Source organism: Crocuta crocuta, unplaced genomic scaffold (genome assembly GCF_008692635.1).
Source record: "Crocuta crocuta isolate KB4526 unplaced genomic scaffold, BGI_CrCroc_1.0 scaffold32, whole genome shotgun sequence".
Lineage (NCBI taxonomy): Eukaryota > Metazoa > Chordata > Mammalia > Carnivora > Hyaenidae > Crocuta > Crocuta crocuta.
This window is the reverse complement of record NW_027529424.1, coordinates 1,976,615-1,998,452: the sequence shown is the minus strand read 5'-3', so window position 1 is coordinate 1,998,452 and position 21,838 is coordinate 1,976,615. Positions and strand designations below refer to the sequence as shown.

Here is a 21,838-nt window from a genome sequence, read left to right as displayed (position 1 = left end):
CCCTTCCTGAAGCTGTGTGACCTTCAGCAATTTGCTTAACTCTTTGTGACTCAGTTTCCTCAACACTGGAATGGATTTCAGAACAGCTGTTCCGGGGCGCCTGGGTGGCTGGGTGGGCTGAGCATCCGACCTTGTCTCAGGTCATGATCACACGGTTTGTGAATTTGAGACCCACTACCAGGCTCTCTGAGGTCAGTGTGAAGCCTGCTCGGTATCCTCTGTTTCCCCCCCTCCGCCCCTCCCCTGCTTGTTCTCTCTCTCAAATAAAGAAATAAAAACTTAAAGAAAAAAAACCCAGTTGTTCCCAGAGTTGTCATAAAGAATCAGTAAAAATGTTCAAGTGTATTTAGTACTATGCCTGACATATAAATATTCACAGTTTTATATATAGTTACATACTCTTTACATATTGTTATTATTTTTACTCATTGATTCAACGATGGGCTGGCTCTACACAGCTCTGTGGAAAATTAAGAATTTTTCTTTAAGGAACAGGCCTCAGTTTTCCTGGGAGAGAAACTCATGACATTCAACTGACATTTTTGTGGCCCTGTCTTCCCAAAGGGCTCAGAACACCTTTTTCTCACTTCCTTGATCTTGATAGTTTTGGGAGGAAGGGAAAAAAAGGCAGTAGAAAGATCAACATTTTTTTTTGTGGGGGAAACTGAGGCACAGAAAGGCCAAGCGGCTTGTTGAGAGCAACACATCAGCGCCTGCTAAGGCTGAGACGGAATGTGTCTTGGCAGAGTCAGATGTAGGATTTCCCAGGGTGTTAGACACACAGTCCTGAGAAGACCCGCTAACCAGGTGCCTCCACAGGCAAATGTGCCCATATCTCAGACAGGAAGGCACTAAAAGACATTTCTCAAACTTACGGACACAGAACCCTCTCCTCACAGAGAAGCTTCTGGGCCTCGCGTTCTATGGAGTTGGGAATGCCAGTTCAGGGAACGGTTTCCTCACGAGGGTGGGCTTTTTGAAAGGACCATCCAAAATTAGAAATACAAGTTCAGACCAACCAAACCGCCTGTTTCTCTCTCCCTTAATATGGTCACTGAGCTGGAAAGAAACTTTTCTGGAAGCACACTGGGCAGAGCCCAGCAGGGATCAAGGGCACTGATGCTCGGGATTCTGTAGTCCCAACTGGGCTCTGAATCACTGCTTCCCCGTGTCGCACACCAAGAATCCAAGAATCCCAGCCAAGATTCTTGACCCTGTTTAATGAAACTGTTCAGAGATTTCCACAGATCAGAATGCCAGCAGCAGGGAATGTGGACAATCACAAAGGATCAGAGGGTCACGTTTTCAGCCACAGTGCTTTTTCTAACAGTAGGTCAAAATGGACAGCTTCTGGTTTTTTCTACTCTTGGGCAATGTTATTCCTCAGTGTCACCCCTACGTTGGCATAATATACCTGTTCACCTGGAGCTCCAACTCGGACACTGCAACCCTACGTTTGCCAGTAAGGAACGCTGAGGTGGTGCGATCGTGACTTCCCGCTGTCTTCCCTTCAAATCCCCACCTACACTCTTCTGCTAGGTGTCCGTGGCAATCGATGGGACTCTGGTGGCACAGAGCCGCCGGGGGTACCAAGCGGTCAGGAATTGGCCTCAGGCTTCTACAACAACCTACCGAGGGAGCACCTTTAAAGACGATGGACGAGGAAAGCAGGCTGCAGACCACCAGAACTCACCCCTTCCGTGACACACAGGGTGGGACTTCTTTTCTGCTCATCGCACTCTCCAAAGCATCATGGGAAACCTCTCTGAACTGCAATGTACCACCGTGGTCTGCTTTCCTAAACTCCTCTCTCGCTGCTTCCCTTCCTGGCTTGTGCTGTTTCCTCTCTGAACTGTTTTTTCCTTATCTGATGGTACCGGGATTATATTCTTTACATTATATTCTCTACCTCTCCGGGGAGATGGAGACTGCCTATTTTCCTTACTACACCATCCAAAATACTGACCCTGCCCAATGACACTGAATGAAGCCATCCACAGATAAAACTGATAAACACCATGATCAACACAGGTTACTTTAGGGCCCGGCTGCGAGAAATACTCCTAAAGACATTTTGAGGAGAGGTCACCACATTATTTAGTTATCCATCTGGACAGGAGACTAAGGAAATTATGGTTCTGAGGAAATACCTTTTCAATGACCCTCCTCAATGGTAATCTCAGAAAACAGGCTTCCTGCCCTAAAAGGCCCATGGAGATGAATCTGAGGAAGTCTGCAGATGTAGTTGGAAAGTTCTAGGGTTTGCAGTGAAGTCCCAGGTAATGTGGCTTTGGGTGAGATTAGCATTCTTCTCTTTTCTTTCTCCTTTAAGCTTGTAGAACACGAGAGATTACGATTACAATACTTCCTAGATGCCAATGTCAAAGGCAGCTGGCTCAATGCTCCTCAGACCCAGACTAGCACAGCTCACGGCATACCGTCTCCTGGCTCACCAGGGGAAGGACGGGAAGGGAGGCTCAGGAGCAATGACACATGTTTTATGGTGACTGAGATCAGGAAGCAGCAGTCACAGCCACCAGAGGAGTGAGTCAGGTCCCAGTGGGCATGGCTGAGCCATCTCTGAATCCCTCTGGGCTACGTCCTGTCCGAGAACGAGGGCCTTCAGAGCCAGCAAGAGAGAGCCAGCCTCAGGAAACATTCCCTTCCCAGGGGAGAAACCAGGACCTCATCCCAGGCAGCACACCCGGGGGTCCCTCTGAGAAAGATGCCATGAGGCCTGCTGCAGCCCCTCAGGGCGGCTGTGGGGGGCAGCTTTCCACACTCCGCTGCGTTCATGCCTCACAACTGCCCTTTGAAGCAAGAATCACTATCTACTTTTATTTTCTTTTTACTTACTTCCCTAAAAAAATTTAGATTACAAGGCTTAGAGAGATCAAAATCACTGTTATGAACTGAATTCTATCTCCCAAATTTCTATGTTGAAGCCCTCACCTCAATGTTGATTGTCTTTAAAAAGGCTAATTACATTTAAATGAGATCGTAAGGGTGGGGACCTAATCCAGTAGGATGGGGTCCTTCTAAGAGGAAGTGACATGGAGCGCCTGGGTGGCTCAGTCAGTTGAATGGCAGACTTTGGCTCAGGTCATGATTGCACGGTTCATGAGTCTGAGCCCCGTGTTGGACTCTGTGCTAATGGCTCAGAGCCTGGAGCCTGCTTCAGATTCTGTGTCTCCCTCTCACTCTCTGCCCCTAACCCCCTCACGGACTCTCTCTTTCTCTTAAAAATAAACATTAAAATAAAATTAAAAGAGGAAGAAGAGACACCAAGGATGCAGTCACACAGAGCAAAGGCTATGTGAGAAAACACAAAGATGGCCATCTGCAAGCCAAGAAGAGAGGTCTCAGGAGAAGCCCATCCTGCCTCCAGAACCGGAAAAAAACAAATTCCTATCGTTTAAGGCACCCACCTATGGGTATTTCGTGGCAGCCTCAGCAACTCATAGAGTTACACAGTCAAAAGGTGGCCTGATGCCAAAGTTCATGGGTGGGGGCAGTAGAAACCTCATACATTAACTCTGGTCTTGTTTCGACAATCTCAGAACAAGCCTTTAGATGTTGGTTTTATCCCTGGTTTCTGGGAGGTAGGCTCTGCATCCTTGGAATTTCCCCAGTAACGGTAGTGTCTCTGATAGTCACAAGGCCTTGGATCACACCTGACTTTATGCTAATGAGATGACTCAGACTGGGGCTTGGTCACCCTCTAGAGACTGGGTTCAATCACATGGCCAACGATTCAGTCAACTAGGTTTACATAACTGTTAGTGGGACTGTAAAGCCACTAAGGAAAACAGCATGGAGGTGCCTCAAAAAATTAAAAACTGAACAACCATCTGATCCAGCAATCCCATTCCTGAGTACATATCTAAAGGAAATGAAAACGGGGTATTAAAGAAATATCTGTACTGCCATGTTTATGACGGCAGTATTCGCAATAACTAAGACACGGAAAAAACCTAAGTGTTGGTCAATGGATGAATGGATAAAGAAGATGCGGTATATATAGATACACAATGAAATATGATTCAGTTATGAATAAGAAGGAAATCCAGCCGTTTGCAATTGTGTGGGTAGGTCCTGAGGGCATTACGGTGAGAAAAACTAGACAAAGACAAATATTGTACGTTCTCACTTTCCTGGAAAGTCTAAAAAAGCCATATTCATAGAAACAGACAGTAGAATGGTGGTTAACAGAAGCTGGAGAGTAGAGGTCCTGGGGGAGATGTTGTTAAAGACCAGAAGATGAGTAAGTTCTGGGCATCTAATACACAGCATGTATCCTATTTTAAAGACTGTTTTATTTTGCTTTCCTATTCTTTTTGGTGTGTGTGTTTTTTAAATATATACCAATGAAGGTAAAAGCTGTGTGCGATATTTTTTAATACCTTTACTTTGCAAAAAACAAACCTTCCAGCCCTACATTCCCTTTATCTTTAAAGTTTCTGGTCCTTAAATACCAAAGTCTGGGAACTACTGCATCACAGTGGCCCCAGCAGTGAGCCATAAAGGAAAGCTCCAAAGGTAAGCCTTAATACTACTGCCTCAGGGGCACCTGGGTGGCTCAGTCAGTTGAGCATCTGACTTCGGTTCAGGTCACGATCTTGTGGTTCATGAGTTCGAGAGCCCCCCATCAGGCTCTGTGCTGACAGCTCAGAGCCTAGAGCCTGCTTCAGATCCTGTGTCTCCCTCTCTGTCTGGGCCCCTCTGCCCCTCGTGCTCTGTCTCTGTCTCTCAAAAATGAATAAATGTTAAAAGATATTTAAAAAAAATACTACTGCCTCAAAATACAGGGTGCTGGGAAAGCTTCCGGGGCTGACTATCTTGGATGAGCTTCTGGCTCTGTTGGGGCCAGAGCCTGAGAAGTTGCATTTCTAACATGTTCTTGATGGATGCTGATGCTGTCAATCTAGGACCACACGGTGAGAACCCCTGAGTTAATTAAGCCAATCACATGAATCCTACCCCCACTGTGACTCGTCCAAACAGGGCAATGTGAACCAACTGTGGTCGGCGGTGGAGCAGGGACGTGAGGGACAGGGAAGGCCATCTGGGAAGGTTCCCCCCCACCCCAGGAGAAAAAGAGTTAATAAGAACAGCACGCTTTCCTGCTTTCCAACACTTTTGTGTGAAGATGTGGCTGCAGCCAGTCTGTGACCATCTAACCATGGCCGGGCAGCACACAAATCAAGCAGCCTGCAGATTTTCCCCAGAAGTGACTGCACTGAATTTTACTGCACTCACACAAAGTGAAGCTGAATGGAAAGATTAGGATTTCTCTTCGTGGTTTTTTTTTTTTTTCAGTTCATCATTTATTTTTTTAACAAATAGTTTATTGCCAAGTTGGTTTCCATATAACACCCAGTGCTCATCCCCTCAAGTGCCCTCCTCCATGCCCATATCCCCCCTCCCCCCGTACACCCATGAGTCCTCAGTTTGTTCTCAGCATTCAAGAGTCTCTCATGGTTTGCCTCTCTCCCTTTCCCCCACCATTTCTCCCCATCTTCTCCCCCATGGTCCAACATGGAAAGAGCCTAAGTGTCCATCAACGGACAAATGGATCAAGAAGATGTGGTTTATCTATACGATGGAATACTACATGGCAATGAGAAAGAATGAAATCTGGCCATGTGTAGCAACACGGATGGACCTTGAGGGTGTTATGCTGAGTGAAATAAGTCCAGCAGAGAAGGACAAATATCATATGTTTGCACGTATAGGAGGATTAGGAAGATGGTCATGCTTTTTTTAGTGTTTATTTATTTTTGAGAGACAGAGCATGAGCAGGAGAGGGGCAAAGAGAGAGGGAGGCACAGAATCCGAAGCAGGCTCCAGTCTCTGAGCTAGCTGTCAGCACAGAGCCTGAGGCGGGGCTCGAACTCACGAACCGTGAGATCATGACCTGGACTGAAGTCGAACCCTTAACTGACTGAGCCACCCAGGCACCCCTCTTCATGCTAATGAGTACAATTTGGCGAGGACACTGCTGCTGACCGTAGGGTTACATGGCAATGCTACTCTCTTAAGATTTATGCACTGTGTGTGTATGTGCGTGTGTGTACACATGTAGGTGTGTGACAGAGCCAACCACATGCCGAAGGCATTCTGATATCACAGTATTCACTAGCAGAGATATCATTTTATTAATCATCAAAAGGCGGGTGATGGGGCGCCTGAGTGGCTCAGTGGGTTGAACATCTGATGCTTGGTTTTGGCTCAGGTCATGGTCTCAGGGTTCATGAGTGTGAGTTCAAGCTCCGCATCAGGCTCTGTGCTGATAGTGGAGCCTGTTTGGGATTCTCTCTCCCTCCCTCTCTCTCTCTGCCTCTCCCTTGCTTGTGCTCTCTCTTTCTCAAAATAAATAAACATTAAAAAAGAAAAGGTGGGTTAGAAGGCAGCAGTTTTCCCAGATCTCTTTGGCTCTTGCAGATATGTGGTAAAATGATACGGAAAACCGAGGTAATCTGCAGGGCCGATGCAGTTCCAACATACCTGTGTACGAGTGCAATGATATCTTCTGTTATTTTACAAATCACGAACACTGATGTAAGGAAGGAAGGCTACAGTAAAGGAAGGCTAACAAAAGATTTTTATAATACCGACATATGGCTCCCTTTAATGTTATAATGTATCTTAGGCTCTATCAACAATTTAAAATTTACAGAATCATTGTGCTGATCTATTGCCACCCTCAAAGGACTCTGCACGGCGTTTTGAAATCTTCTTCCCTTAGAGAATAAAACGTTGGCCCGTTTTGAACCAATAGTCAGGCATTTCCGGAGCCATAAGGTCCTCTCAAGCAGCATCAAAGACTGCAAGGATCCAGTGGTGGGGAGGGGAGGTGTTCTTCTGAGCCTCACAGAGTAGCAGTGAATACATCTAAGTGCCCCAAAGGATCCATCCCACTGTGCACTCCACAATCTGGCTGGAAGGCCACATTCTCTTTAAAGGATACAACCCCTAATGGGAAACAAGAGTTAATAGGTGAACTTGTGAGTAGCTGAGTTTATGAGTAACAATCGCTAACGTGTTTACAAAGGAAAGAATCTGCCCTCAGGTTTTACCTTCCCACGTATCACGGCCAGTATGATCCATCCGTATATAATTGTGCTTCAGCGTCATTTTAACGTAAAGCTCTAAAGACAGGGCAATTTAGGAGATACTGGGCTGCAACTGTCAGAAAAATTTTTTTCTATCTTATGTCTAAGAACAGTGAGCGACTAGCATGCTTTGACATAATCGGAGGTCAAAACCAAATTCACTGAGCTAGATGGTTATCTGTACTCTGCGTGAATGCACATTCATATACATCCGCCTGCCTTCATCTGACCTTGTCATGAGTTATGTATGACCTTGGACAGATTAGCACTGCTCACCCATGTTTACGAAAAATCGGGGATGATGTGCTGGGAAGCCTAGAAGGTGAAGCAGTTACGACATCTGATAGACAGTCAACCATTGTTGTCGCGTGAACTTGCACTGAACTCTAGAAACACACCTCTTGCCTTGCACAGAGTCATAATGAAGACCAAAGTATTAGGAATAGTAACACCGGAAATTCTGCAGCGTTTCCCCAAAAGGCTGAGGGAGCTAATGTTCCCATTTTACAGATGAGATAGCAAAGGCACGTGGCCTGTCCAGGTTACCATAGCTACTAAGCAGTCTAGCCTGGGCACCTGATGCCAGGCTCAGACAGTGCCTCTGAGGTGCCAGGGAGTCTAACCACAGCACTGTGACACTAGTAGTGTCAACTTACAGATAACATTTCAGCAGGCAGACTGAAGGGTGTTCTCCTTCCCAGCTCACAGAAAAGAAACAGGAGTTCACAGAGTTTGTGCAACTGGTCAAGGCTATGGAGCTACTGAGACATGGAGTTAGGAATCTCACGGCCTTGACCGATTTTGAATTTTGGTCACGTTGTGAAGCCAGGGCATCCGGCTCCAAAGCCTGGGCTCTCAACGCACTGAAGCTGCTCTTATCTAGAGTCTCATGGCCTGACTTTGAGTCAGGTCTCTACTATTCACTAGCTGTGCCACTTTGAGTAAGTTCTTTAACTTCTCTGTGCCTACATTTCTTCATCTGCCAAACATGAACAGTGAGAGTTACCCACCTCCTAGAGCTGTGAAGTCATCAGCTGATGACTTAGCATATATAAAGCATTTAGAACAGAGTCTGGTATAGAAAGAAAGTGCTCAATTAGCTAATGTGATGATTAATCGCTAAGCTATAAAGTTTCTCCTAGCGTTCGAAAGATGGCTTATGTAATTAAAATTTGATTTACACTTAACTGTTCAGGAATGCATTCGTTTGCATAAAGCCCAAAGAATACTTCTTTTCCATCATCTGCTTTCTACCTAGAATAGTGATTTCCAAGCCACTGCAACCACTGGAGAGGTGGTGGATGGCAAGTGGGATATAGATCTTTTCCACTTACATGTACTGGATGGAGGATTCTGCAAGTAAGAGAAGTTTGCAAACCACTGTTTTTAAGGACTACTGTGGGGTCATGTGCTGGCTTCTCTCTACGACCATGGTTATAATTCTACACAACTGTAAAATTCGGGATGCCAGCTCTACTGGGTGGAGACTTGCAACTATGACCCCTAGGGCACACCCAGAGATGGGGCAGTGAGGGGCAGAACTACACTCTTCAGGGCTCTAATCTACTGCCCCTGTAGGAAGAACGCGTCAGATTATGGGGGGATGGGAGAGTTCAACAGAGGAATTCCAACAGAATGAACTGATGGCTTTTGAGCAGAGACATGTCCCAAAGTGGCACTTAAGGAAGAATAATCTGCGGGCGCCTGGGCGGCTCCGCTGGTTAAGCATTTAACTCTTGATTCCAGCTCACGTCATGATCTCGTGGTGTGTGAGTTCGGGCCCCACATGGGGCTCTGGGCTGACAGTGCGGAGCCTGCTTGGGATTCTCTCTCTGCCCCTCCTCTGCTCCCTCTCTCACTCAAAATAAATAAATAAACTTTTTTTTTCTTTTTTTAAAGGAAGAATAATCTGGGTGTGTTGTGCAGGACACACTGGGGTGGCCAAAGTGGGGAGTTACGGAGGTCAGTGAGCAGGCTTGCTGTAGGACTCCAAGCAAACGGCAGTGACAATGAGCCTGTCGACAATATCAAATCCAGGCTGGTAAATGTAAGGGTTAATGGGGACTGGAGAAAGCAGAAGACCTGGCAATATTTCAGGATGGGGATGGAGTGGAGGAGTGAGTCAAAGGAAGAGTCTGGGTTCCTAAGCTTGGTTGTCTTAGAGAGCGATGGGCTCACTTTCAAAGCAGGAAGAAGACATATGTGGGTTTGATGAGGGCGGGGATGGGTGGGGGCTGGGTACATGCAGGACAGACCGGCCGCCACCCAGGTGGCCACTTACATACACCTAGCAGGCACCTGTGGTGTGCGGCTGGGGCTTCGGGGAGATCTGGAAACCCTGTGTTGCGTTGGCAGTGCACGTGTGAGTTCTGTGCTGGGTGGGTGAGGGACAGGAAAGCAGACAGGCTTAAGGGCTATGGGGGAGGCCCACAGGGGTGGACGAGTCAGGAAAAATACACAGACTGAGATTGCCTCAGACTTTTCGCTTCCTTCCTGTGCCACCCTGCACACGTGACAACTGTATTTCTCGGGAGAGGTGTTTCCTCTTCCTCCCATCTTCGGGCTGGGCTCCTTAACCAGGGAGGACAGGGTGCGGCTGGTACAGGTGCACCCGGGAGGCGGCCCCACTCTCAGAGGGAAGAGCAACCCCCAACCCTGGGTCTGTAAAATGTCCTACATCCTGAATAACGTCTCGCCTCTGGACTCGACCTTGTGCCCCAAAGTGAGGCGCTCGGATCTGCACAGCACAGGAGCAGACGAACAATTGAGGTTTCTCGAACGAGCAAGTATTTGAATGGAGTAACGTGCCGGACACCAATCTGAGTTATGGATGAAGAACAAAAAACACCCAGATTTGCTAATTCCCAGATTCCTGTGCCGCCATCCCTTCCAGATGGCTGGTCTTCTTAGGGGTGTGTGCACACACACGTGATTTTAGGGGTCTTCCCTGTTCCCTGCTCCCCAGCCCCCCAAACACAACCACGTCCATTTTGCCAAACTGCATTGTGTGTTAAGTTTGTTTCAATCCTCCCAAGCTCCGCCCCACCTTTCTTACCCCCCGGCGCCAGAGAAAACGAAAAGCCCACAGCTATCTCCTGAGGTTACTTATCTCCTAGGATAAGTAGGGCCAACCCTCCTATTGGGCTACTTTGGAAAATACATGGAAAGTGATTTTGTAAAGGGATCAAAGGAAAAAAAAATAACTCGGCAGTGACACAAAAGCAAAAACACAGAATCAGCTTTCTGGAGGGTCATTCCTGGAAGGCACGGAAGGACCGTCTTCCTCTCCCTTTCCCTATTCTCCATCCCGTTTGGTGTGAACCACAGGAAACCCTCCCTTCCGTGGGACAAAGTTGGCCCCAAATCGGCCATTTCGAAGGGTTCCAGTGAACACATTTTAAAACTGGTTGAAATGAGCATCAAGGGATAATGGGGGTGGGGAGCCAAGAAGGGGTTGTTGCTTGGCAACCAGATCCTGGACCCCCACAGCCCCAGACGGCCTCTCCTCCTCCCCCTGTGCCCGGCTGAGCTGTCTGGTCCAGGAGCTGTGTGCGCCTGTGTGCTGGGGGCGGGGTCCCTGGATGATTGCATCAATCTGCCGGATCCTGACACTCCTCTCTCCATCACTGTCCCTCGGGAGATGGAGATTCTCTTTTGTTCTCAACCAGAGCAGAGCTCACCAGTTTCTCTCTCAGTTCTGGCCCTGAGGGAGACTCCTGTTAGCTGGGTGTGTCACCCAAGGGTATGTTTTCTGGACTCATTCCTCCTCTATGTAACTCAAAGAACTTCGGATTATGTGCAGAGTTAGCCTTGTGGTCTCTGCCTCTAATCTATACCTGAACGTCAATTTACTTCATCATGTGCCTTTCAAACGTTGCCTATTACCGGCCGCCCCCAGGGGCTGGAAACACATCTGTGTGGCTCATTTGCTCGAAGACCCACCATTGCAAAGAGGAGCCTAATAAATGAGGATGGCAATCATGGTGAAGTCTGAGGTCAGCCAGACACCCTTCTGGCTCTCTCTCTCTTTTTTTTTTTTTTTTTTTATGAGGTGGCCTGGTGGTCTGGGAGGTCCCGGACAGAAGGTTCCTAACACGGAGGCCCTCAGTCTCCTTCCAGCTCCTGCACATGGCCTCCCACTCCTGGCTGGCTGTACCTTCTGGTGAATTCAGCCCAGACAGGAGCAGATGGCAAGCCTGGTTCATGCGTCAGTGCACGGGCCGGCAAGCCGATCAGGCCACCCTTCTCAGCTGAGCAGATCTGGATTCAACGCTTTGTGTTTTTTTCTTCTCTTGGCAACATGTGCTTTGGGGGAATTCCTGGTTTACTTGGTAGAAAACAGTCCCTTGCGTTTTTTTTTTAAAAAGAAGAACATCCTTAACCACGGAAGTAGCTGAGGTTGGAGCGTGAGGGTGTGTGGGGGGGTGGTGTGCACACACACAGAGAACCCAAGTCTGTCTGTTCGTTCTGCAGCACTAATGGGGTACCAGATTTTTTATAGTTTTTTTTTTTTTTTTTTTTTTATNGACAGGCCAGGATATTGACTTTACCCTCCCCATGCTGCTTTACTCAGGGCCCATGTTAACTTACTCAACATCTAAGTGGGAATATCAGCGGCATGACTGTCAGAGAAAAATGATGAGAAGGTTTAATTCTCTGCTGCTCGTCCCTTCTGCACCTGATACCCCGAGGCTGATGCCTGATGTGGAAATCCTGGACCATGTGTGGTGCATGCTCAGATCTCCACCAGATAGACTAGGAACTTCATTCACAGAAACGAAATGACCTGGGGAAGTTCATCTGCCATTCTAGACTTGCAACAGGAGCCAAAGCCTTTAATTTCAGTTGTTTCTGACGCTGGTGCTGGGGGCCCGCGTAGCGGCCACGTTACAGATGAACTAACTACACCACGTCCCAGGTCTTTATGATACAGACTTCTTACAAGGCAATGAAAACAGGATGTACCATCAGAAGACCTGTGTTCAAGCCGTACACATGACTACATGACTTCAAGAGAATTATTTAACCTTCCTGAATTTCTGTTTCCTTAGCTGATTTAGTGCCCGCTTCACATAGTCAGTGTAGGGGCGCCTGGGTGGCTCAGTCTGTTGAGTTTCCAACTTTGGGTCAGGTCATGATCTCATGGTTCATGAGTTCAAGCCCTGCGTCGGCCTCTGTACTCACAGCTTGGAGCCTGGAGCCTGCTTCTGATTCTGTGTCTCTCTCCCTCTCTTTGGCCCTCCCCCTCCAAAAAAACATTAAAAAATTAACACACAGTCAATGTAAAAATTAAATGAGATGTGCCCCAGTGACACCCGGAAAGGAACTGTAAAATATGCTCATTCCTGTGGAGGACATTTAGTATTAAATCTGGACAAGCCTAACCAATTCGCTTGTGCCCACAATCTTTTCTCTTTTTTAAAGTATCTTCTCTCTATCCTTTAGCAGTACCTGTCCAACAGAAATACCATGTCGGCTACAAATGTGAAGCCAGTATGAAACAAGATTTTTTTAGCAGTCCTATTAAACAAGGTCTGATTAACTTTAATTACATATTTTCTTTTGCCTAGTTAAATACCCCCAAATAGTTCATTTTCTTTTTTATTTAAGGTTTATTTATTTTTAAGAGACAGAGACACGTGCGGGAGGGGCAGAGAGAGAGGGAGACACAGAATCTGAAGCAGGCTCTAGGCTCTGAGCTGTCAGCACAAGGCCCGACGCGGGGCTTGAACCCATGAACTGTGAGATCATGACCTGAGCTGAAGTTGGACACTTAGCCGACTGAGCCACCCAGATGCCCCCTCAAATGGTTCATTTCCAACATGGAATCATCAATATAAAAATCATTAANTTTTGGTTTTCGTACGAAGCCTTCCAGATCTGGTGTGTGTTTCACACTCACACCACCTCTCGGTTGGGGCCGCCCACATTTCAAACGCTGCTGTTTCACTACACAGTGCAGCTTTAGATCTTTCCTGATGTTTCTGTCCCAACAGCTTTCTCAGAACTGGGCACACCGTGGAATGTACAACCAGAACCCAGCTACTACGTTTCGTCCTCCTGAAAAAAAGTTGGCTCCACTTCTCAGAGTCACAGGACAATCTGTTCCTCTATTTTAACAGAAGTAGATGGTCAGCAAAGTGTCACCAACGGCCACCGAGAGACTGGGTCAGAGGGAGAGATGCGGCAATTCTGGAATGCTGCATGGTGTCCCGGGGCAGCTTCCTGAACAGAACACAAAGTGGGGTTCACGGCGGCAGAGTTGTGGGAGAGGAAAGGAATCTGATTCGTAAAGCTCTACCATCCGAGGGAAGAATTCCGGCCAACAGAGCATAACTTCAACTCGTGTCCAGCGCTGGGCAGAGCCCAGACGCAAGTACAAGGCACGCGTCCATTGTTCCTGTGCTGCTCTGTCTTCCTGTGAGGCAGCTGCCATGTCGCGTCCTAAGCCTCAGGAGAACCTAATAAGGAACGGCCACACCTCAGCCATTCCAATCTAGTGAAAATCTATTCTATTTTTAAGAAACTCAAGAGAAAGAATCCGGAATCTTCCCTGTTAACTGTTTCCAGCTCCCCATCTACTGATCCGCACTGTCAGGAAATTCTCCTGGGTCTTATTTAAATGATTCTTATCAAGGCTAAAGCACATTTCCCTTTCTTTGCTTTCAAAATGCTCCCTTAGCTATGCAGAATAAAAAATGAAGAGAGTAATCTTAGAGGAATAACCACCTGAAGATAGGATTTGAGAATGTTACTTTAATACAGAACCCTGACGACACCCTCTTATCTGAATACAAACCATCAGGAAAAGGCTGCTAGAGACACGTACTTGATGGTGGTCTCTCTCATGCTGCTGCAGACTTTTCCGAGTACATTTCTAACTGGTTGAAACAATTTTGGGTGACAGAGCAAATGACAGTGTCTCCAGGGTGGATGGGAGGGTGATCTGGCTGGAAGTCCGTCACACATCCATGACCAAGGTCAGAGGCTTGGTTTGTCTCTGCAAGCCCACATCATCATTCCAGCTGTCCTTATGTGGAATTTAAGGACTTACGGAGTCACGTGGTAATGCTGTGGGTGCCGCGGGTTGTGGATTTCAAGATGAACCTTTTAAATATTAAATCCCAGTCTGTGCGCTCTTGACCTTTGCCCTCTCCCCTGTGGGGGTACTATGGGGTTTACTCAGGGCAATCGGGGATTTGGAAACACAGATTCTGCCCAGTAATCCCAACAGGGCTTTATAAGAAGCATTAAGTGTTGGGATTACGGCCATTTTGTTACAACCCAGAGAAGGAAACGCTGCGGTCACAGGGGCCAGGTCCGCACCGCGGCAGGAAAGGACCTGTGAGGGCGCCTGGTTATCAGAATCCTTCTGGTCGGAGGCAATTCTTGTTAGCTGTTGATTCCAAGTCACTTGACTCTTTCACGCTGTCCAAGTTCTGTGAGATGTAGCCTTCGCTGCATCTCTAACCCTAACAGTAGCTGAAAAACCAGACCTCGGATCTCTGCCGCCAGCGCCTAACATTACTCAGCGAGCCGCCCTTGTGTAAACTGCGTGCTTCTCCGTGGGAGATACACACTTCCCCCAAACCTGCCCCTCCAGCTACCAGCCCCTGTCGGGTAAACGTGGGCAACATCCAACCCTCCCCATCTCCCCATCTCCGCAGCTGCAGATCACAAGACTAAGAAGGCATCTCTTCATCCGAGCCTTGTCCCAAATACTCTGAAACTGGTCTTCAAACCAACAACAGCACTTCATACACCTGGGTGACTGTGGTATAAATGAATCCGCAAGGGTGTCACTCTGTGGACTTAACAACATCAAAAGGAGAATTATGGGATCCAAGTGTTTTATTCTATAAAAAACTTAGCATGGGTCCAAAGGAACTCAACAATAGGGATTCCCTTTATAAAGGATTTAGTCAAAAGAACATAATCCTGAGCAAGAGAACTGTGTAGGAGAGAAAGAAAAGTCATATTTAACTTGGTGTTTGCCCAATAGTTTTAACCTTGTTTCTCTATGGCTTGCTGAAGTCTGCTTTGTAATAATGCCAAAAAGAGTTTAGAATGGTTCCTTTTTTTTTTTTAAATCTATAGTGTTTTTTGTGCTAAACTAGATTCTCTGCCAAGCAATTGGTTCTATGACAAAAAGTCCTTTGGAGAAATAATACCAGGGCATTTTAGGATTAGCCCATTCTTTTTTTATTATTATTTTTTTTTGGATTAGCCCAATCTTTCATTCCACAAGGATCTGTTAAGTGACATTTGTGCTGGGTACGTGGGATACACAGTGATCATGATGCACACTCAGCCCTCAAACTGCTGGTGGCTCTGGGCAACAGAGTAAACAGGCAAGGGCCGTGAGCTGTGACACTGAGTTGTGGCAGTGCTGTAAGAGGGGACCCCCAGGGGAGGGGACACAGCCAAGAACCAGACTTGCGGGGAGATCAGGGGGAAGGGCCAAGAGATTGGGGGAAAAGCATCTTCTAAGCCATGAACTGGAGGCTTCACAGGAACCAGCAGGACACAGGGGTGCGGGCGTGGGAGGGAGAGTTCTAGAAAGAGGGAGTAAGTAACATGTGACGCATGTGCCAGAGGGGATGGGAAAAGCAAGACTTCTCAATGTCTGGATTGTGAAGGGCTCAGGATGGCCCTTCCAAAACTGTGCGCAGCAGTAACTAAATATCTTTTCTGTGACTCAAGTCCACTTCCAATGCCCTGGTTCACAACTTCCCAGGGCAGGCTGGCCAACAGATCGTAACTTCGCTGCCACTTGAGGCCTGATTTCCTGTTTGAGACAGTGGCTGCTTTCCATACCTCTAAACGTTGATTGAAAAAAAAAAAAAGGCATCTAAAAACCACAAGGCTACTCCCCTATAAATTCTTCATGCTGATGCTTCACAGGTGAAAGCTCCAAATACTTTGTTAGCAATTTTGCTAATGGAAGAGATCTTGCCCACTTTACACTTCCTCTGTGCTGCCTCACCTCACCCCCCAAATCGAAACCAGAAGTCTGACTCTTAATAAGCCCGTAAATCTTGGAATCAAGCCTAATAAGGACATAATCCCAAATATGGGAGAGCTCTATACACACGGGTAAATTAATGACAGTGTTTACCGGTAATAGCGGAAAAACCATAAAACAAACAGAAACCCTTAAATGTACCCAAATGAGTGAACGGTTAGATAATAATGGTATATCCATTTCTGGAATTTATGTTGATATTAACAAAGCTGAAAACTTATAGCAACCTGGAAAATGCCAGTGAAAGACAGCGTTAGGTGGGAAAATAAAATATATGCAATTACACACACTATGATGACAACCTTGTAAGAAATACGACGACGAATAACGCTGGAAAGGAATTTGCTGAAATAAGACTAATAGCCGAATTAGTGTGCGGTGATTATGAGCTTTTTCCCATTTTCTCTGTTTCCTACATTGTGTTCGTAATGCCTTTATAGTTTAAGTCTAATTAAAAGTATTAATTCCTTGGGGCATCTGGGTGGCTCAGTCGGTTGAGCATCCGACTTCAGCTCATGTCATGATCTCACAGCTTGTGAGTTCGAGCCCTGCATCGGGCTCTGTGCTGACATCTCAGAGCCTGGGGCCTATTTCCACTCCTGTGTCTCTCGCTCTCTCTGCCCTTCCCTGATTCCTGCTCTGTCTCTATCTCTCAAAATTGAATAAATATTTTTTAAAAAGTATTAATTCGGGGCACCTGGGTGGCTCAGTTGGTTAAGTGTCCGACTTTGGCTCAGGTCATGATCCTACAGTCTGTGGGTTCGAGCCCCGCGTCAGGCTCTATGCTGACAGCTCAGAGCCTGGAGCCTGCTTCAGATTCTGTCTCCCTCTCTCTCTGACCCTCCTCCACTCGCTTTCTGTCTCTGTCTCTCAAAATAAAGACATAAAAAATTTTTTAAGAAAAGCATTAATTCCTTTAAGTTAGCAATTGTAACACTTTCAAACCCACTCAGGATGTACGAGGGCATGTGAGATAAGAGTATCTGTACGTGAATCTTCCATCGCAGCACAACCAGTTCCCCCAGTGAATGAGCATGCAGGTGCCATTTCAACATACTGACAAACTACAGCCTCTTTGGCAAAATGTTCTGGGTAAAGAGGAACACTGCCCTACGACTCTGACAGACATTTGAGAATGTTGAGCGAATAAAGTTATAAAAGTTAGAGGTGAACAACAGATTTAACCTCTTTAAATCAAGTTGGGCAACTTCACGATTCTTGAAGGTTCCCAGTAAAACAGTGATTTTTTTTTTTTTCAAGAGTAAGCTGAACAAGCCCAGGATCTATGATCCTAATACTGCTCTGACTTCTCAGGCCCTGATGTATGCTCAGTTTAGAGACGGAGTGATTGATTTCCTACATGTCAACGAACACATAGATGTTCAAGGGTGACGACATAATGTTGACACATGGGAGGGGGGTTACTAGGCCCTTAGAGGGAAGACAGAGCCAAGAGAATGCTTCTTTTCCCCCACCCTTACAAAAGCTTAACTGGAAAAGAGCAAATGGTTCCGGATACCTCTCTGATCAGGGAAGATGGCCAAATCTGTTTTAGTTGCAGCAAGACTTATTAATGTTATAGGACAGTGAACTCCTTCGATTAGAAACAGCTAATGGCAGTTGTGGAATTTCCTTTTCTAGAGATTTACAACAATGGGTTAGATATACATCTGGCCTTGAATACTTAGGCGTGGTGTACAAAGAAACAGAATGAACAAAAATAGCACTCGCACACAAAAATACCATGGTGTGCTGTCCACTCTCATAGACTTCAAGATACCGATTTAAAACCCATTTACAAATGGGTGATGGGCACCGAGGAGGGCACTTGTAGTACATAACCAATGAATCATGGGAATCTACTCCCGAAGCCATGAGCACACTCTCTATGCTGTACATTAACTAACTTGACAATACATTCTATTAAAAAATAAAATAACATAAAATAAAATAAAATAAAATAAAACCCGCTTACATTCTCCCCCACCCATCGGTTGATTCGAAGACTGAACTACATCAGCCTCAAAAGAAATTCAGAACGTTGGCCAAAAGCCATTTACCTGTACTAGGAGTTCCAGCTTCCTGTCATCAAGAAGATGTACTTGACATCGACGGCCCTCCGTCATCTATGAAGAAAGACAAACGATGGTCACTGAGAGTCTAACAGCCTGACGAATGATTAACAGGTGCCCTATGGTGGACTACCCCAGGCACAGTTCTCTGGGAAAAAGTTCCCCTGGATGCTGGAGTTCTACAAAGCCAAGAAGTTGCAAGGCGTGTGCATTCGTTCATTAGTTCCTTCCTTCCTCCCTCCCTCCCTCCCTTCCTTCCTTCCTTTAAAACTACTTAGGGAGCACTTTCTATGTGCCAGGCACAATTGTGGGAACTGGGTGTCCAGGAGCACACAAGGCAAGGTCCCTGCCCTCAACGAGCTTAGTCTTATGGGGGAGCTATAAAGTAAATGAGCAAATACATTCATGACCACATACCAGGTGGTGGTTAAGTGTCCCATGCTTTAATTGTTCTTCCGTTCAATAATTTTATCACCATGCATCAGGGGCAGATTTCAGTATCGGGTCTCTGCCACCTCTTCTGTCCCCCTTATTGTCTCCCTTACGGTCCCCCTTACTGAGCCCTCAGGAGCAGACGACCACCCCTCTGGCAACTGCTTTTGATTTCTGTGAAGCTTCTTTCTCCACGGGATAATTGTTCATTATACCTGAGTCCCTACATGCTTTCACCTGTGATAGGAGAACCTAGGAGGCTAAATGGTTGCAGCTAAACTTGACCCCTAACCCTTGTGCTTTTCAGTACTAACACCGCTGGCCATGTAACAGAAAGTGGACCCAGGCAGGCAAGGGGAGACCCACATCTGGTCCTGGCCCACTGGGTCCGTTTGTCTCTGCAGCCCCCTCTCACTGACAAAAGTGAGTGGGCTGAGCCCAAAGGAGGGCTGCCAAGTGTTTAAGAACTGGCTTTCTGGAAGGGAGAAGCCTTAATTTGTAGCTCTGCTGGAGCCCTGGCATCCCTCTCAAAGGACATCCTTCGAAGAAAGAGGCTTCTTCTAGATGTCAATGGGCCACCGCTCTAACCAAAACTTATCTCGCTGCACTCCAGATACCTTCATGGTGTCCGGTCTCAAACTACTGTCATGTGACAACACGGATGGTATTTCCAACACACAGAGTAGACTTAAAAAATTCCAGGAGCACGGATGATAGTGACGTCTGGTCAAATAATAGGAAATTTTCCACCCACTGGTAATGGGTTTAGAGTATCTATTACCTTTGTTTTTAATATAATGTATTTGAGTCTAAATTTATATAACGTAATGTTAATAATGGCTATATTTTACCACTGGCATGCAAAACTCCCCAAAACGTACCAACTGGCCCTCACAATGAATAAAAGCAAGTTCCAACACCATTGTCTGGACCAGAAGACCCAGAAGTTTCCTTCCAAGCCCTTGTATTTTTATATGACTCTGTGGTCCCCGTGTAAGCCACCTTCTTTTTGCCCAGCTAGCAGCCACTTCAGGCATATCAAGGGGCAGGCCAGGCCAGGCTTCATCTCCTTGCACAGCTAGCATGGTCCCTTCTCAAAGAGTGCTTTCCCCAGGAAAGATGGAAGAGATAGCATCTTCTCTTCTTGTGCACCAGGGATTATTCTCGAACCATTAGCATGCCCCAAACTGGTTTGTACTCCGGTGAGAAAAGTCTCCTTTCTCAGGAGGGTGACTTCCTCACCCCTCAAGCTACCATCAAGCCGGAATTCCTTAGTTAAGGGATATTAACCAAACCAGCCTGGCCTGCCTGGATGAGTCCTCAATAAAGTCTCTTGAATGTGAGTTACAGTAACGACTCAGCAGTTCCCGGCTCTGAGAAAAATCATCAAGAGAAATTTCGTATGCCCAGAAGCACTCTGACAGAGGTTAAAAGAGTAAAAGCTGAGTAAAACTTCAGTCCAAAGGTTTGCCATTTTGCACATAAAAGCCAAAACAGGTAGCTGTGGCCATGAGGTGGGTCTGTGAAAATCCTTATTCATTCTTTGATCTCTTAACTTTAGGTGTTCATTGCCTTACAAGGAGAATGGGCTCCAATCCCATTAGAAGCCACCAACTCTGCACACAGTAGGCATCCTAGCTGGCTGACTTAAATAAATAAAAGAACCCAGGAGCTTCCAAAAATAAACAAATAGGGCTACATCGTAATAAAAAAAAAGCCTCTGCCCGGTAAAGGAAACCATCAACCAAATGAAAAGGTAACCTGCTAAATGAAGAGAGTACTTGCCAGTCACATAACTGATAAGGTGTTAATATCTTATATAAAGAACTCTTAGGACTCAGTAGCAAAACTGCAAGTGATCCCATTATAAAACGGGCACAGACATTTTTCCAAATGAAGACATACATTGGCCACCAGACACATGAAGAGATGCCCACATCACTCATTATCAGGGAAATGATGCTCATCAGAACCACATGGAGATGCTCCCTCACACCTGTCAGAATGGCCAGGATCAAGAAGACAAGAAATAACAAGTGTCAGGGAGCCTGGGTGGCTCAGTCGGTTAAGCATCTGACTTCGGCTCAGGTCATGATCTCATGGTTTGTGGGTTTGAGCCCCGCGTTGGGCTCTGTGCCGACAGCTCAGAGCCTGGAGCCTGTTTCAGATTCTGTGTCTCCCTCTCTCTATGATCCTCCCCTGCTCATGCTCGCTCACGCGCTCTCTCTCTTTCTAAGAAATAAATAGAACATTAAAAAAAAAAAGAAATAACAAGTGTCGATGAGGGTGTAGAGTAAAGGGAAGCCTCGTGCACGGCTGGTGGGAATGTAGATTGGTGCAGCCACTGTGGAAAACACGATGGAGATTCCTCAAAAAATTAAAAATAGAACTACCCTACGATACAGTCATTCCGCTTCTGGGAATTTATCCAACGAAGATGCGAATGCTAATTCGAGAAGATAAATGTATCCCCATTTTCACTGCAGCATTATTCACGATAGATAAGACACAGAAGCAACCTAAGTGTCCACTGGTGGATAAATGGATAAAGAATATGGGGCACATATATTCGGCGGAACAGCATTCAGCTAGAAGAAGGAAATCTTGCCATTTGTGACAATATGGATGGACGCTGAGGGCATTAGGCTAAGAGAAATAAGTCAGAGAAAGACAAATGACCTCACTTATATATGAAATTTACATAAACAAACAACAAACAAACAAACGAAAAACCAAGTTCATGAATATAGAGAACCTACTGGTAGTTGCAGAGCTGGGGCGGGGGGGACAGGGAGTTGGAGGGAATTGGTGAAGCAGGTCCAAATGTCAAAGGTACAAAGTTCCAGCAATTCAGTTCTTAATAGAAAGAACCCAAGGTTAACATAGAGGAGGTTCAAGGAAGAAAAAGCGTATTATTTTGAAATTCTTTTACAGACATTTATTATAGGTTTCAGAAAATTCTCTGAAAGGTGGGGACGGAGGAGAAATTTTACAAAGGAATGCTGCCTACCCTTATTGAATCTTTAGAACACAAAGTGGTGTGTTTTTTTTTGTTGTTGTTGTTTATTTATTTATCTTTGAGAGAGAGAAAGAGAGCAGGGGAGGGGCAGAGAGAGAGGGAGACAGAATCCCAAGCAGGCCCCTCACCTTCAGCACAGGGCCGTATGTGGGGCTCAAACTCATAAACTATGAGA

At 46.2% G+C, this 21,838-nt stretch overlaps 1 protein-coding gene across 1 annotated transcript in view; it reads right to left on the bottom strand.

The window, feature by feature from the left end:
- FRMD4A (FERM domain containing 4A) overlaps positions 1–21,838 on the bottom strand; it is a 316,596-nt gene that overhangs the window by 174,464 nt on the left and 120,294 nt on the right. Inside the window, 1 exon segment of the mRNA XM_077758468.1 lies at positions 18,201–18,266. Within this exon segment, the coding sequence (XP_077614594.1) occupies positions 18,201–18,266 (66 nt within the window).